Below are 15,878 nucleotides of genomic sequence, written 5' to 3'. Positions count from 1 at the left end.
ACGGTTGGCGTCGGCTTCCGGGTTCCGCGTCTCCTCCGTTCTCCTGCTGCATCCATGTTTAGGCGGAAGATTCTGTCACAAATCGTGACGGAGCAGAGATAAGGCGGATGCACAGTGAACAGTGTTAATTTTGACGACAGACAGGCAGACAAATCCGAAACATGATCCAAGACGTAATCCATAAACATGCAAGAGGTCAGGCGATTGGCAAACAGGCATACACTGGGCAAGGCAGGAATCTAGGTCGTTACACAAAACAAGACACGAACTAAGACAATTAACTGGAAGCGGATATCCAGCACGAACTGACTATGACTATGACTATGACTATGACTATGACTATGACACGAATTACACTAACGCTAAACATTCACTTCGTATTACTTACTTACTTAATCTTCCGCGTTGTGTGCTGGGAAGCGCGCGGTATATATGCGGACATGATTACCCTCGCAACTGCTAACAGCTGAGGGTAATCCGGACACACGTGACTTCCCAGCCAATGACGGAACAGGGTGGAGACATGACAAACATAAACAAAACCCACGTGTCCCGATGTCCCTACGGTCAACAGCGGAAAGGCAGGTGCTCGCGCATTCGCGCTTCGAGCACGCTGCTTCAAAGGGGGAATCGTGACACTCTCGTCTGCTCTAGGGCTGTTCAAGTAAAATCTGGACTTCGAATATTCGTCAAATTGTAGATAAAAATGCAGATTCAAAACTGTTTAAAAAACAAAACAAATTTAAGATTTGTAGCAAACACTAGCATCGATTTTAATTAAAACATTTTTGAAAAAAAACGACACACAAGATACTAATGACTAAATCGTGTTGGGGATTGAGCCGCTGCGTGAGGTGAAGAACAGTGAATGAACACTAACACGGGAAACTGAAGCGCTTTACTAGCAGGTTAATTAACTCTCCTAAACACATCCTATATTAATCAGACATTTACACAAGATGAACATAATATTACAACACACTTCTGCACAAAATTACACAAATTCACAAGTAAAGTTGAACTTCAGTGAGGGTACGAGGTAGAACAATTTCTGTAACAACGCACTAAAACACACAACGAAGAACTAAAGCAAGAATTCACAATATTGTATTACAGTAGTGACCTCACTGGAATATTTCAGAAGATCAGGTTCACGACAAGGGCACATGTTTTTCACGTTTAATATATAAAATGTGTGAATATTTAGTTTATTTTTTTTGCGTTTTCTCATCAACTAAAATGCCTAATATTCACTGCAGTTTTAATCAGAGTGATTGACTAAAATGATTAAATATGACAGGATGAAATACTGACTAAATCTAAAGGATATTTTCGTCAGAAGACAAAAACTTTGCTGTTATATTATCGTTATAGCGGCGTCTTAAAATGGTCTTAAAGTGACTATCACTTTAATTTTTTCTGGGACAATGCATCGTCTAACAAAAGCAGTCACTGTGACAGGCCTATCTGACAGTTTTGTAGTTTTTAACTTCTAAGAAGGTTAAAAAAAACTATTTATAAATGTAACACCACATTAAATCCCACTGGACTCTAAAACAAACCCAAAAATATAAACAAACAGAATGAAAATATGAGATACTGTAAATATGCAGTTTGTGGAATTAAAAAAAAAGAGGCACTTTATCTTAGTCCATCTACTGGCATGTTTTTGGGAGGGAATAAATCCCCCATGCATCTCTACACCACCGCTAGCCTAATTTATGAATAATGAATTTTAATTTATGCCACAATAAATGTTAAAATGTAAAATGTAGCACTTTAAATGTACTGTGATGTCACTCTCGGCTATGGACTTGACTAGACACGGACATGGCAGTGTGAATACAGCAGTGTTGCACACTTTATAGTCGTATATCTTTTCAACTGCTACATTATAGTTTTTTCTTTATCTTTTATAACAGACTTTCTAAAGCCTTTCTGTAATTAAAATAAATGCAAAACATAAGTATCATTACTTGTCACTTTCCACTACTTATATTACCTCTTTTTATACTGTGAATTTTCTTATTTTTATTGTTCTTAAGGGCCTTTCACACTGAGCGTGATTAATGTTTGATGTGATGATGATCTTGTATCGAAACAATAGATCCCTGTGGAGCTATTCACACCGGGTGTGGTTCATTCGCGGCGTGACAAAGCGACACTTTTTTTCCACCATGAAAATAAAACTGTGCTGGTCGTGGGCATTAAACTCGGGTTTTGTCCCACTGCTGTTATTTATTATATTTCACATTATTTCATTCAGACTTAAACAGCTCGATGGTCCAGTTCGAAAAACACAAAAAAACTTTCTTCTTAACAGTTTGTGTTGTGGTGCTCTGCGCCAACATTTAAGTGATTCTCAGGGGTCAAAGGTAGTGGGTTGTGCCACCTAGTGTGCAGGTGTAAAATGCATTCTTGGTCAGCACCACCTATAGTGCAGACATGAATTAGCTGAAGACGATCAATCGTTTTGCGTTCGGTGTGAAAGCATCGTTCATCTGTGATTCACTTCGTTTTATTGCGTCGTGCTCATTGTGAAAGAGCCTTTTTTTAACGATGAAGATGAGATGAGTTCATTAAACACTAACTGTTCTTAATCTTATAATCTTATGGTTAAGAATTTCAACAGTTTTTGTTGACTGAACCAAAAATTAGGGTAAGGATGACTAAATATGATAAAACTATTAAATCAAAGACATTTGACACAGGACTAAGACTAAATTAAAAACTAAAGTGCCAAAACGCGGTTAACCGTTTATCACTCATAGGAGACCCCCACCACCACACCACTGCCATATCAGTGTGAGTCAGTAATTACAGGGCTGATGATTGTAGAAATGTATGAACTCATCACTGTCCTTACACTTCTGTTCTTTTCTCAGTACAGGTGAAGATAAATCACACGTTTGCTACTGATATAGTGGAATTTTTTTTTCAAATTATACAATATAAAGCTGGTCATTTTAGACCCAGTAATAAATCACCTACTATTTCTAAACTCAGTCAGTTCTGATAAACAGAAAGAGTGGGAAGTGAAGCTGTATTCACACCTCAGACTCTGCCTCCCCAGATGCAGAACCATCAGTACTGGAACTCATCACTTCAGATGTATATCACTGTCTGAGACTGGAACGGGTGTGGAGTCTGAGAGTGGAACAGATGTAGAGTCTGGGAGTGGAACAGGTGTGGAGTCTGAGAGTGGAACAGGTGTGTAGACTGAGAGTGAAACAGATGTGGAGTCTGAGAGTGGAACAGGTGTGTAGTCTGAGAGTGAAACAGATGTGGAGTCTGACAGTGGAACAGGTGTGGAGTCTGACAGTGGAACAGGTGTGTAGTCTGAGAGTGAAACAGGTGTGGAGTCTGAGAGTGGAACAGGTGTGTAGTCTGAGAGTGAAACAGATGTGGAGTCTGAGAGTGAAACAGATGTGGAGTCTGAGAGTGAAACAGGTGTGTAGTCTGAGAGTTGAACAGGTGTGTAGTCTGAGAGTGAAACAGATGTGGAGTCTGAGAGTGAAACAGATGTGGAGTCTGAGAGTGGAACAGGTGTGGAGTCTGAGAGTGAAAAAGGTGTGTGGTCTGAGAGTGAAACAGGTGTGTAGCCTGAGAGTGAAACAGATGTGGAGTCTGAGAGTGGAACAGGTGTGGAGTCTGAGAGTGAAACAGATGTGGAGTCTGAGAGTGAAACAGATGTGGAGTCTGAGAGTGAAACAGGTGTGGAGTCTGAGAGTGGAACAGGTGTGGAGTCTGAGAGTGAAACAGGTGTGGAGTCTGAGAGTGGAACAGGTGTGTAGCCTGAGAGTGAAACAGATGTGGAGTCTGAGAGTGAAACAGATGTGGAGTCTGAGAGTGAAACAGGTGTGTAGTCTGAGAGTGAAACAGGTGTGTAGCCTGAGAGTGAATCAGATGTGGAGTCTGAGAGTGGAACAGGTGTGGAGTCTGAGAGTGAAAAAGGTGTGTGGTCTGAGAGTGAAACAGGTGTGTAGCCTGAGAGTGAAACAGATGTGGAGTCTGAGAGTGGAACAGGTGTGGAGTCTGAGAGTGAAAAAGGTGTGTGGTCTGAGAGTGAAACAGATGTGGAGTCTGAGAGTGGAACAGGTGTGTAGCCTGAGAGTGAAACAGATGTGGAGTCTGAGAGTGGAACAGGTGTGGAGTCTGAGAGTGAAAAAGGTGTGTGGTCTGAGAGTGAAACAGGTGTGTAGCCTGAGAGTGAAACAGATGTGGAGTCTGAGAGTGGAACAGGTGTCGAGTCTGAGACTGGAACAGGTGTGGAGTCTGAGAGTGGAACAGGTGTGTAGTCTAAGAGTGGAACAGATGTGGAGTCTGAGAGTGGAACAGGTGTGGAGTCTGAGAGTGAAACAGATGTGGAGTCTGAGAGTGGAACAGGTGTCGAGTCTGAGACTGGAACAGGTGTGGAGTCTGAGAGTGGAACAGGTGTGTAGTCTAAGAGTGGAACAGATGTGGAGTCTGAGAGTGGAACAGGTGTGTAGTCTAAGAGTGGAACAGATGTGGAGTCTGAGAGTGGAAGTGTGGAGTCTGAAACACAGATTACAGTCACACAGTTAATAAAGAAACTGTTCTGTAACTGATCTTCAGAAAAGTTCAACTAAATATAAATTCTGTGAGGTGAGAGCACTGGCAATACTGGTTTTATTTATTCAACTGTAAAAATATTAAATGTAATATGAATATGAAAATATGTACATTTAATAAATCTTACAGGGAAATAACTTCACTTTTTCTCTTGAACTTAATGTTTTTTTTTCCTCACCAGAGTTCTTCTTCTTCCAGACCACAAATCCAGCAACACCAGCAATAAAAACAACGAGAGCCACAACTACACCAACGATGATACCAATCGGAGCTCCACCTGATCCTCCACCTGATTCTTCATCTGATCCTCCACCTGATCCTCCACCTGTTCTTCTATCTGTTAAATCAGCACAGAGTCTTTATTATCTGCTGCAGAAATAAATCATCTTTCAGTGTAAATCTGTAGTTTTATAGGAAAGTGTTTCTCTGACCAGGATTCAGGATTCGGCGCTCGCTCACAGGCAGCACTATCTCCTTCTCCAAGCTGCTGTGCTGAATCACGCAGGTGTAGGTGTGTTTCTGCAGATCCTCAGCTGATACTGTCAGAACGCTTCTCTTCTGGAAGCTTCCATCCTGGTTGGGTAACGTCTCTCTGAGATCCACGCCCTCATGCACGTCCTCTCCGTCCTTCTGCCAGGTGATCATCACTGTTTTGGGGAAGAAACCTGTAGCATGACACACCACCTCTGGAGAAGACAAGTGTTTCTGGAACACTGACGCTGTAGGACGAACTGCAGACACACAGAGACAAAAATATTAAAACACACACACACACACACATATAGTGTAAAAAAACCACTAGTGTGTGTATGTGTGTGTTTCAGGGACAGAGCGTTATGGCGGCAAATCCGTGCAAAAAATCCGAGTGCGTTATTGACGCTCACGTGTGGTAAATTACAACTGCGAGAGGAAAATAGATGTACACGTGTAGAAAGGAGAACTCGCACGGTCGTTTTAAACCCTCGTGCGAGCAACACAAGCTCTGATGCACGAGGAACGATCCGTAAACATAAGCAAAGTCACTCCCCACACTCACTATTTATTCTGCTCAGAATACTTTTTCTTCTCCTCAGCAGTGGGCGTGTCCAACTGGCTTGACTGTAACCTCAAACATCATTGCATAATTTTTCCTTTAATCAGTTCTGATTGGCTGCCTGCCACTGTGAGGAACCATTAGTGAAGTTACCTGTTCTTCACGAGAAACACGGCTTCGTCCACACACACTCTTCACGAGAGACACGGCTTCATCCACACACACTCTTCACCAGAGACACGACTTCGTCCACACACACTCTTCATGAGAGACGCAGCTTCATCCACACACACACACTCTTCACCAGAGACACGGCTTCGTCCACACACACTCCTCACCAGAGACACGGCTTCGTCCACACACACTCCTCACCAGAGACACGGCTTCATCCACACACACTCTTCACCAGAGACACGGCTTCATCCACACACACACTCTTCAGAGACACGGCTGCATCCACACACACTCTTCACCAGAGACACGGCTTCGTCCACACACACACTTCACCAGAGACACGGCTTCGTCCACACACACTCTTCATGAGAGACGTGGCTTCGTCCACACACACTCTTCACCAGAGACACAGCTTCATCCACACACAGTCTTCATGATTTATATCCTTCAACATACTGCATTATGTAATATAATATATGTAAATGAGGGAATCTTTAGCAGTTGTTATTAGACAGGAAGTGTTCTACCAGTTTACATTTTTAGGATGTTAATAGAAAAGAAGCAGCTCCTGAGTGTGAGGGATGATGTTGCTTGTGTATACAGATTGTTCCTCGTGTGTCAGAGCTTGTGTTTAAAACGAGTACGTGAGTTCTCCCCTTTCCACGCTTGTACAGCTGTTGTTCTCTAATGGATGTAATTTACCACACATGAGCGTGAATAACGCGCTCGGATCTTTGGCACGGATTTGATGTCATAGAGAATGTAGTTACTGTGTAGGAAGAAGCCTTTATTAGTCACATATACAGCACAGTGAAGTTATTTTCTGTGCATATCCCAGCTTGTTAGGAAGTTGGGGTCAGAGCACAGGGTAAGACATGATACAGCGCCCCCTGGAGCAGAGATTGCAGGGTTGTTCTGGGGCTTGAACCCCCAACCTTCTGATCAGTAACTGAGAGCTTTAACCTGAGAGACACCACTGCTCCCCTGTTGTACTGAAGGAGTGTGTTATAAGTGTCTACACTTTAAGAGAGAGAGAGAGAGAGAGAGAGAGAGAGAGAGAGTGTGAGTGAGTGAGTGAGTGAGTGAGTGAGTGAGAGTGTGTGTGCTGTTATGAAGAAGTGTGTACACTATCAGTGTGTGTGTGTGAGAGAGAGAGAGAGAGAGAGCAGCTGCAGTTACAGTAACAGAGCAGATCACACACTTTACCTTTCCTCTCCAGAGTTTCCTTGGCATAATTCAGAACCTTCTGTAACTGATCAATACAGTCAATCTGCAGGAAGTCCTTCCACCGTTTAGCTTTATCTCCAGTAGGATCCCACTCGTTTATGAAGTTCTCAGCTTCATCATTAGCTGCAGTCCAGGTTCCAGTTTTCAGATCCAGACTGATGAAATCTTCTCCATCATAACCATACTCATCGTATCTTCTAGTGTTGCCGTTATCATTACGCTCACAGCCGTACATCCTCTGTAGTGTATGAACTCCTGCATCCACACACACACACACACACACACACACACACACAGACACATACACACAGATGAGCTTCCTTTGCTTCTACACTCCATTAAAGCGTTACACTGGTTTTCTACTCGTCCTTTCCCCCTCGGTCATGTTGAGGTTTCTACTAGAACAATGTTACTGAAGACTATTTGTGAAGAACATTTCAGAACTCCTGCTTTGTGAGCTTCTACACTGCATGGATTCACAGCTCTGTGTGCAAAGTCCAAACACATTCTGATGATTTCTGCTGCAGGAACGTTAAGAATAAAGGAGTAAATAGAAGTTATTTAGTGTGATAGACTGCAGTTTGGGACACGATGCACTCTGAAGAGATCATTATCTGCTGTCGTTTCCTGGATATTACAGAACCACTGAATACTACTGAGGAGACTAAACTTTATTTTACACAGCAGTATTGTTCTGTGCTTGTTTGTGGATTCACAATAAAATCATGAGATGATATCAGAAAGGAAACCGTATTAATGTGTTACTTTAGCAGGTTTATTACACAGAGCTGTTTCACCAGCCACTGAACCCCCACACCTTTCTTTATTTTAAGGAGATCTTCTAGAACAGGTCATTTAAAGCAAAGACATCGTCCTATTAGGAGTTCAGCAGGTGAGTCGCCCCACTCCAGTGTAATTTCCTGTTATTTTTGGAGAAACTCATTAAACTGGCATTGCTGAATTACAGGTCATCAGTAAACACTTCTGTTGATACTCCATGTCTGGAAAAGAGGGTCTTCATACATATACATTTGATCATGAACATATGATTAAATAACCTAGAATAGCTGCGGAGTTAAATTGTGTAAGAATTGCAAGATTTCTTCCTACACATTTGACTAAATACAAACAGTAAGAATATTTATGTGAAAGATGCCCATAGCTTAAAGCCCTAGAACAGAGATCATCTAAATCTGCACTGGGCGAACGAGGTCAACTGATGCATCTCTCAGCACAGAGTCTCGAGAGGTGCCAAGAACACGTTCCTGTTATGCCAGGGCCAGCAGAGGGCACTGGCTCGGCTCCGGACGAGTCACGTGACATTGTTTTTGTTCACTCGCTTCCTGATTGAGCGTTTTGTGTTAAGTGACTTTAATTTGCACCAGGTGTCCATGCTTTGAGTTAATGATGTTCTTTATTTAAATGCCTGGGTGACTGACCACTTTGGTTGATCCTTGTGAGTATTGTTTGGATCAGTAGTTGCGGTTGTTTTCCCATGCCCCGAATGTTCTCGTTTCCAGGTGAAGACCGCGTTTACTTTAACCCTGAGCTTGTGTCTAATAAAGACTGTGACCTGCACCTGCATCCACCTCCAGTCCCGTTTCGTAACAGAATACTGAGCCCAAAATGCAGAAGCAGCAGGTAGCCATGAGCGCCGCCGAAGAGTCCAGGATTTGGGCGCTTTACCGTTCGTCCCTGGAGATGAGCAAACAGCTAGAAGTGGAGATTGCTCAGTGCAAAGCTGAGCTGCGCGCCGCGTCGTCTCTTGCGCCATTTACCCCGTCCCCGCCGCCAAGGAGCGACGCCGTGCAATGCAGCCAGCACAGTGACCTGAGCATCTGGGGCTTCCCACTGCAGGGGAGGTACACCATGCTGCGCAGTCCAGAGGTGAAGGCTGGCCCAGAAATTTTTTTGGGGGGGGCAAGGAGGACAGCAGAGCTCCAGCCTGAGGCCTACGGGGAGGTCTCAGCTGTGGAGCTCCTACCTGAGGTCAACATGGCGACCACAGAGCGACAGCTTAAAGCGGCCGAGGAGGCCGTCCTGCTGTCCAGCCCAGCTGAGGAGGCCATCCCGCTTCCCTGCACAGCCGAGGAAGCTGTCCTGCTGTCCAGCCCAGCAGAAGAGGTCGTTATGCTGCCCTGCACAGCTGAGGAAGCTGTCCTGCTGTCCAGCCCAGCCGAGGAGGTTGTCATGCTACCCTGCACAGCCGAGGAAGCTGTCCTGCTGCCCTGCCTGGCCAAGGACGCCGCCCAGCCCGCCAGTCCTGCTGGGGACGCCGCCCAGTCCTCCAGTTTCGCCAGGGGGCACCACCCTGCATTCCAGTGCTGGTGCCCAGCGTTCCAGAGCTGCTGGCGGGCGGCACCCAGAATTCCAGAGCCGCCGGGGGGTGGCGCCCAGCGTTCCCTTCCGGCGTCGCCAGGGGCGGCGCTCCGACTTTCAACCACGGTGGGGGTGTTGCTCCGCCCCTCTGCTGCCCGACGGAGGCTGCCTCGCTTTCCGTGGCAGCGAGAGACAGCTCGCGCAGGGGCCCGGGACCCCCGTTGGAGGGGGGTTCTGTTACGCCACGGCCTGCAGAGGGCACTGGCTCGGCTCCGGACGAGTCACGTGACATTGTTTTTGTTCCTCGCTTCCTGATTGAGCATTTTGTGTTAAGTGACTTTAATTTGCCCCAGGTGTCCATGCTTTGAGTTAATGATGTTCTTTATTTAAATGCCTGGGTGACTGAGCACTTCGCTCAGTATTATACTGTGTCTTTGGTTGATCCTTGTGAGTATTGTTTGGATCAGTAATTGCGTTTGTTTTCCCATGCCTCGAATGTTCTCGTTTCCCAGTGAAGACCGCGTTTACTTTATCCCTGAGCTTGCGTCTAATAAAGACTGTGACCTGCATCCGCCTCCAGTCCCATTTCGTAACAGTTCCTCCCTCTGCAATGCTACATAAGACAAATCTTTAAACACGTCATAATCCCAATCCATCTTTAACTGTACCTTTTCTACAACTTCACTTTACATCAAGTCTGTATCATCTGTCTGCATCTTGTGACACTGAACTCAGTAATTATTCTCAGTTATACTGATATGATGAACAATAAGTGGAATGGAAGTTTATCTGCTATTACACTTTTCTACCACTAGGGGCTCCTGCATACGCAAGGTCAGGGGAGTGCAGAAATATACACATCCTCACACATGAGCAAAACTTGATGAATCCCATTTAATGTCTAGCCAGGGCTCCAGATGGCAACTAAAATGGTCACCAATGCGACTAACTTTTTAATTTTGCGACCATGTTTTTCTGCCAGTCGCCACCCTTACCCACAAACAAAATTTAAAAACAAATGAAATAGAAATGACCATCCGTCTTGTGTTAGGGTACTGAAGTCTCATTGCGCCTGCGTCTACCTGCCCTTTCGCGTGCACTCCTGTATGGTTTCCAATAAAGAAACTCTGCACTCTTCTGGTCAGGGATTGAAGCATCGGCTGTATAGATGAACAGAAACAGGTTTAACATCACGTTTATTGGGTTAAAAAGTTGGAAGTGTAAACATTATTAAAGGTGTTGAATTTAGTTTGATGTGTTTTAGTTTGTTGGAATTTGAATTTATCCGTTATATGTAGGTTAGCTTACTGCGTAGTGAACTAGCGTTAGCCAGCTGAGAAGAAAATGAAATGCGCAAACGAAAAATCAGACCTTCTCATTCCCTGCCGTCCAAACCCTGCCTCCTTCATCAGATGCCGACGATGTTGAAACCAACTCGACCAGTGAAAGTTCTCAAGTGACATTTGAGTCATCCCAGCCCATTTCAATCGGTGTGCAATCTTTTACAGATGATGACAAGCACAGCAAGTTGAGTCTTCTTCTCCCGTCCCTGCGGCTCTCATCCCAACAAGACCGTTTAAATCAGCTTGGATACAAGAGTTCGCCTGGTTACGTTATGACAAAGGGAAAATGTACAGCACCTTTTGTGCTAAAGCAAGACAAGATATTGCTGGTGAAATGGACTTCATTACCGGTTCTAGTCATTAAAAAAAAAAGAAACCGTGAAGAAGCATGGTCACAGTGAAAAACATAAGAACGCCATGGATTGTGTCATTGCTAGGTCTGCCCTTCGTGCCACCCCAATCGTGAAAGCAGAGCAACGTGCTAGTGATAAAGTCGCAGAAAAAGAGATGAGGGGATTGAAAATAAAATTCAATGCAGCCTATATGACTGTGAGCCTGAACAAGCAGGAAACAACTAAATGTACATAGCTGAATAAAAAACTGACTAATAAACAAATGACTGGACATTTAAGTATTTACGGTAATATGATTCAGTGTGATACACTGAAGATTGCAAATATCGTGAATGTAAAGAATACATTGTGTAAACTATGGGAGGCAGAGTAAACAAAAGCAGAGTACAGAGGGGAAAGAAAAGGCAGTGTGAGGTAGCTGTTTAACAATGAGATCATCATATGATATCACATCACTAAATTTTGGCTCCTGAAACTTGATTTGGCGCCTAAATATTTCGGGTTTAGGAGCCAATGGGTACTAGATTTTTTTTTGCCTGGAGCCCTGCTAGAAACATACTAGAGCTGCAACAACTAATCGATAATTAAAATAATCAACAACGAATTTTATTGTGGATAAGTTGAGTGTCTGACGTCACTGTGCAGACCCATCCCCCCCCCCCCCCCCCAGTTCACAACAGTTCACAAATGTATTTCTATGAATAAAACTCATTTGAAAAACAGCATAGGTCACAGAGCTGAGCTGTTGTGGCAGGAAAAGTGCAGGATCCAGGTCGTCCAAAACAGAGAATGTTTTATATTAAGCACTTCAAACAAACTCATAAACGTATTAACATGGCTTGTCGTGTCAGACTCTGTGTCAGATGCGTGTGCTCTTTAATGTGTTCCAGACGTATTTTCTTCAGCGCGGAATTTTTTTTTACCTTTATATCCTTATCTGTAAATGTGTAGAGCAAGTAAAATCTGCAATGTCTAATTAAAACAGTATGATCAAAGTAAACACAAATCAAACAATACACCTACAAACAGTTAATGTGTAAATGTAAAGTTTTAGTCTGAAGTTTATATTTGTAACACTCAGTTTGTGGATTTCTTTTTTTATAACAAAAAAAAGGTATTGAAAATGTGAATTTTTTTTTCTTAAAAAAAGTTGAATTAATAATTTAATTAATTAATATGGGATAAGCCTCAAAATTATTAATAAATGCACAAACAATTATCCATGAACTTGATAAAAAGGCATTGATGAAATCGGTTGCAGCCCTAAAACATACAAACAGTTTATACACAAAACTTTGCGTACGCACGGCAGATAAACAAGACCCCTGGTGTGACAGCTCTGGTACAATGTGTGTAGATTAATAAGGAAATGAACTGGTCAGATTTACTGAGAATCTTACAGAATCTCACACAGTTCTTCTGGAGACACGGACAAAGTGTTTTTGTACTGACGTAATAATGCACACATAATGGGTGGCTGTGGCTCAGGTGGTAGAGCAGGTTGTAGGGTTGGCGGTTTGATTCCCGGCCCACATGACTCCACATACCAAAGTGTCATTGGGCAAGACACTGAACCCCAGGTTGCTCCCAATGGCAAGATAGTGCCTAGCATGGCAGCTCTGCTACTGTTGTTTTGTGAGTGTGTGTGTGAATGGGTGAATGAGACACAGTGTAAAGCGCTATTTACCATTTTACGTACAAAAATGTCTACAACAAAATGTGTACTAAAATATAAGGTGATTTATTTTTCTGTGGTATATTTAATAAATGTGTGTGTTAGATGAGTGTTTGTGTAAGAAGACGTGTGTGTATGAGTACAGCGTACTGTGTGTATGTGTATTAGTGATGAAAGCTCGGAGTGTGATTCACCTTCAGGTTGATTAAAACTCTTCATTACTCTAGTCACAATGTTTTGGAGTGAGTCCTGTTGATCCTTCACATGCTCCTTCTCTTTCTGCCAGTAAAGTGGATCATCAGCTTCTGCCTTCTTCATCCACTCTGAGATCCTACCATGCATGTCTTTGGAATGGGGAGGAAACCCCCGCTGCACGGGGTGCAACATACAAACTCCACACACACAGGACCACAGTGAGAATCGAACCCCCGACCCTGGCGGTGCGAGGAAAACAAGCTAACCACTAAGCCACCGTGCGCCCACAAAATTAAATTACATAACATTATGTAAGTACATTGACTAAACACTGCTAAGCTAATTTCTGGTACACAACATTAGTGTATACATCATATGGATCCTCCATTTCCTCATGTCCGCTTGTCTGCTTGTCTTGCTTGTTAGAGAACTGCTCCTGCCATTACAGATAATACACAGACTAAATTAAACAACAAATCAGTTAAAACGAACGTGTCTTCTAGTTGTTCACAGTTTGAAGGATAAGCTGACTGAGCAATCATCTGCTACGCTTAAGTTCAATTTAAGTTCATTCCTTATTTTTTCGCCATAAAACTTAATTAGAGATAAGAAATTTCTTTTTTGAAAAAATACTTTTTTCAAAAACCTTTTCATGACGTGTTTCCTTGATGTTCTTATTGTAAATATTCTTAAGGTGGATGAGGTGCAATTATGTGCAAACTGCTTTCTGTTTTACAGGAATAATAAACTGCCAGTAAATAAACTGTACGTGTATTTTAGACTACCATAACCTCGTTTACAAAGTGTGACAATGATCATTATGTCAAGGTCACAAAATCGTAACGTGCAGGATGTAATCTATTTGATCATGCCTTTAATTTGCTTTTTGGAGTAGTCAAGTTAATTAAAATTTCTAATATTTTTGTTAATTTAATGAACCCTCCTGTAAAGAAAAGATGCCCACAGTTTGAAGGATAAGGTGATCACTCATCTTCTACACTTACAGCTCACTTTAAGTTGATTCATAATTTTATCCATAAAATATTTGATCCTTGAGAAGAGTAATGTCTCTAATTTGGAAGATTTTTGTAAACCTTTTCATAGATTTGAAAGGGATTATATTCTTAATTAATTAATAGTGTATTTCATGTATTTAATACTGGGCTTGAATGGGATTCTGTAGTTATTTAAGTGTATAAACATAAATTCCAGGATGACAGTGTTGCTGTTACATCAAACTGTCAGACAGTGGCACTAGACTCAAAACTGCTCCTCAGGGCACCACAGATATGCAGACTGTGTAGTTAGCTTGTTGGAGGACTGAGCATTAAGGCACAACTAGGCCTGTGTGTTAACACAGACGCATAATAGGCCTTCACTCGACCCGATAAATAATGTACTTTAGATCAACGGGCTAACTACATAACTGAGACACACCTCCATTTTAATCAACCTTCACCCCCACACGTGTAACTCTGAACAGAGCTTAAGTCTGTAGTTATGTCTGAATACTGACAGTCAAAATTTTTCTATTCAATCCTCACTAAGTGAACATAATTCAATTCTGAATACAGCTCATAATGTCTTCCAAAATTATTGGCACATTTATTATTTAGTAATGATTTTATATTAGCTAAAAGGCCAAAGCTGTTTACAAAATGTCTAAAATCGAATGAAATAGGCCTACTGTGAGTGACTGTAGGAACATATAATCTATTAGCCACTATGGTGGAGTGTGACATTACAGATAAATTCAATGCTGAACACGGGCACCTCCAAAACAGGCAAAAATGTAATTTTTTGGCAATTGGTAAAAAGAGTTAACTGGTTAAGCTTATTTACACGTTCACACATGTACAAAGCTTACTAATGTCGTTGGATGAAAACTAACGTACTCACCCGCTGACAATCCAAAAAAAAACAAAAAAACAAACAAAAAAAAAACACGATGAATTAGCCTTAGGGTGCTAGTGCAGCCCATTATGTGGAGTTTAGCCAGATAGATAAAATAACACTGCAATAAATTATTTGGGTTATTTTTCTTGTCTTTTTGACTTGTCTCAGTCTTGGGCATTGGTTTCAGTAAATATGGTCAGACTGAGTTTGTAAATGTTCATGTTTTCAATCTCATGCGCAAGTTTGACAAGAGGCAATTCCTTCTTCTAGAAAACAGCAGATGAGTCGATGTAAAAGCTTGGCCTCAAAAAGGATTTGATAGCTTTGTTCCTGATCTTGACTCAATCTAACTCTTATTTGTGTTTAATCATGACTCAGACTTGACTCACTATAATCTATTACTGGTCTTAAACTTGACAATGTGGTATTGACTACAGCCTTAAGTGACAGAGGCAATAAATTTGCACCGGCTCACCATATTACAACGTAAAGCTTCTCATTTTAGTTGGAATTAAGATTTCATTGTCAGTAATTCTGGAGGTCCTGCAGATTTACCTCTATATCTTGTGATTCAACACCTAAAATGAAACAAGAGAAAAACTATTATTATTATTATTATTATTATTATTATTATTATTATTATTATTATTATTGCCCTCAAAAAAATGATTAGGAGTCTGTACATAACTTTTCTTTGAGGGTTTGTAAAAAGTAGTAGTACAGAATGGACAGTGGTACAGGGAACAGCAGGAGGTGCATTTGTTAAGTATTGGTAATCTGCAACCTCTCTGTATTGATAGAATTTCTGCACCTTAAGAGAGAATACAATTTATGTTAGATGGAGAGAGAAAGGGGAGATGGGTGTTTATAGTTTATACAAGTTGAGAGAGGGAGAGAGAACTTTACATTTCCTTAAGTAGAGCAATAGCTAAAGCAAACACACCTTTTTCAGCTGCAAGTTAAAGAGAACTTGTTAAAGACAGAGTAAAACTGCACACTCACTTAAGGATTTTTATTATTTCCGACCTTTCAGCAGACAAGCAGCCTTTGTCAAGGTACAACTTCCCATA

General features: G+C 42.1%; 1 protein-coding gene across 1 annotated transcript; it reads right to left on the bottom strand.

Annotated features, from left to right (window-relative positions):
* LOC128599277 (mucin-4-like) lies at positions 1 to 13,059 on the bottom strand. The gene is made up of 5 exons (XM_053610790.1): positions 12,912 to 13,059; positions 7,007 to 7,282; positions 5,025 to 5,324; positions 4,772 to 4,930; positions 1 to 4,536 (listed from the first exon to the last, which is right to left on the bottom strand). Exons 1-5 carry the CDS (start codon positions 13,057 to 13,059, stop codon positions 3,101 to 3,103), a joined length of 2,319 nt encoding a protein of 772 aa, XP_053466765.1. The 3' UTR covers positions 1 to 3,100.
* Positions 13,060 to 15,878: the final 2,819 nt, after the last annotated feature.

Source organism: Ictalurus furcatus, chromosome 22, assembly GCF_023375685.1.
Source record: "Ictalurus furcatus strain D&B chromosome 22, Billie_1.0, whole genome shotgun sequence".
NCBI classification, from domain to species: domain Eukaryota; kingdom Metazoa; phylum Chordata; class Actinopteri; order Siluriformes; family Ictaluridae; genus Ictalurus; species Ictalurus furcatus.
This window is presented reverse-complemented; position numbering and strand designations above follow the sequence as displayed.

What these genes read in the sequence shown, in the direction of transcription:
- LOC128599277 (XM_053610790.1), bottom strand. Translation starts at nt 13,059, where the DNA reads ATGCATGGTAGGATCTCAGAGTGGATGAAGAAGGCAGAAGCTGATGAT. An exon ending in GGAAACTCTGGAGAGGAAAG is followed by an intron (nt 5,325 to 7,006) that starts GTAAAGTGTGTG and finishes GTGTGTCTGCAG; the next exon opens with TTCGTCCTACAGCGTCAGTG. An exon ending in CTGGAAGAAGAAGAACTCTG is followed by an intron (nt 4,537 to 4,771) that starts GTGAGGAAAAAA and finishes TCTGTGTTTCAG; the next exon opens with ACTCCACACTTCCACTCTCA.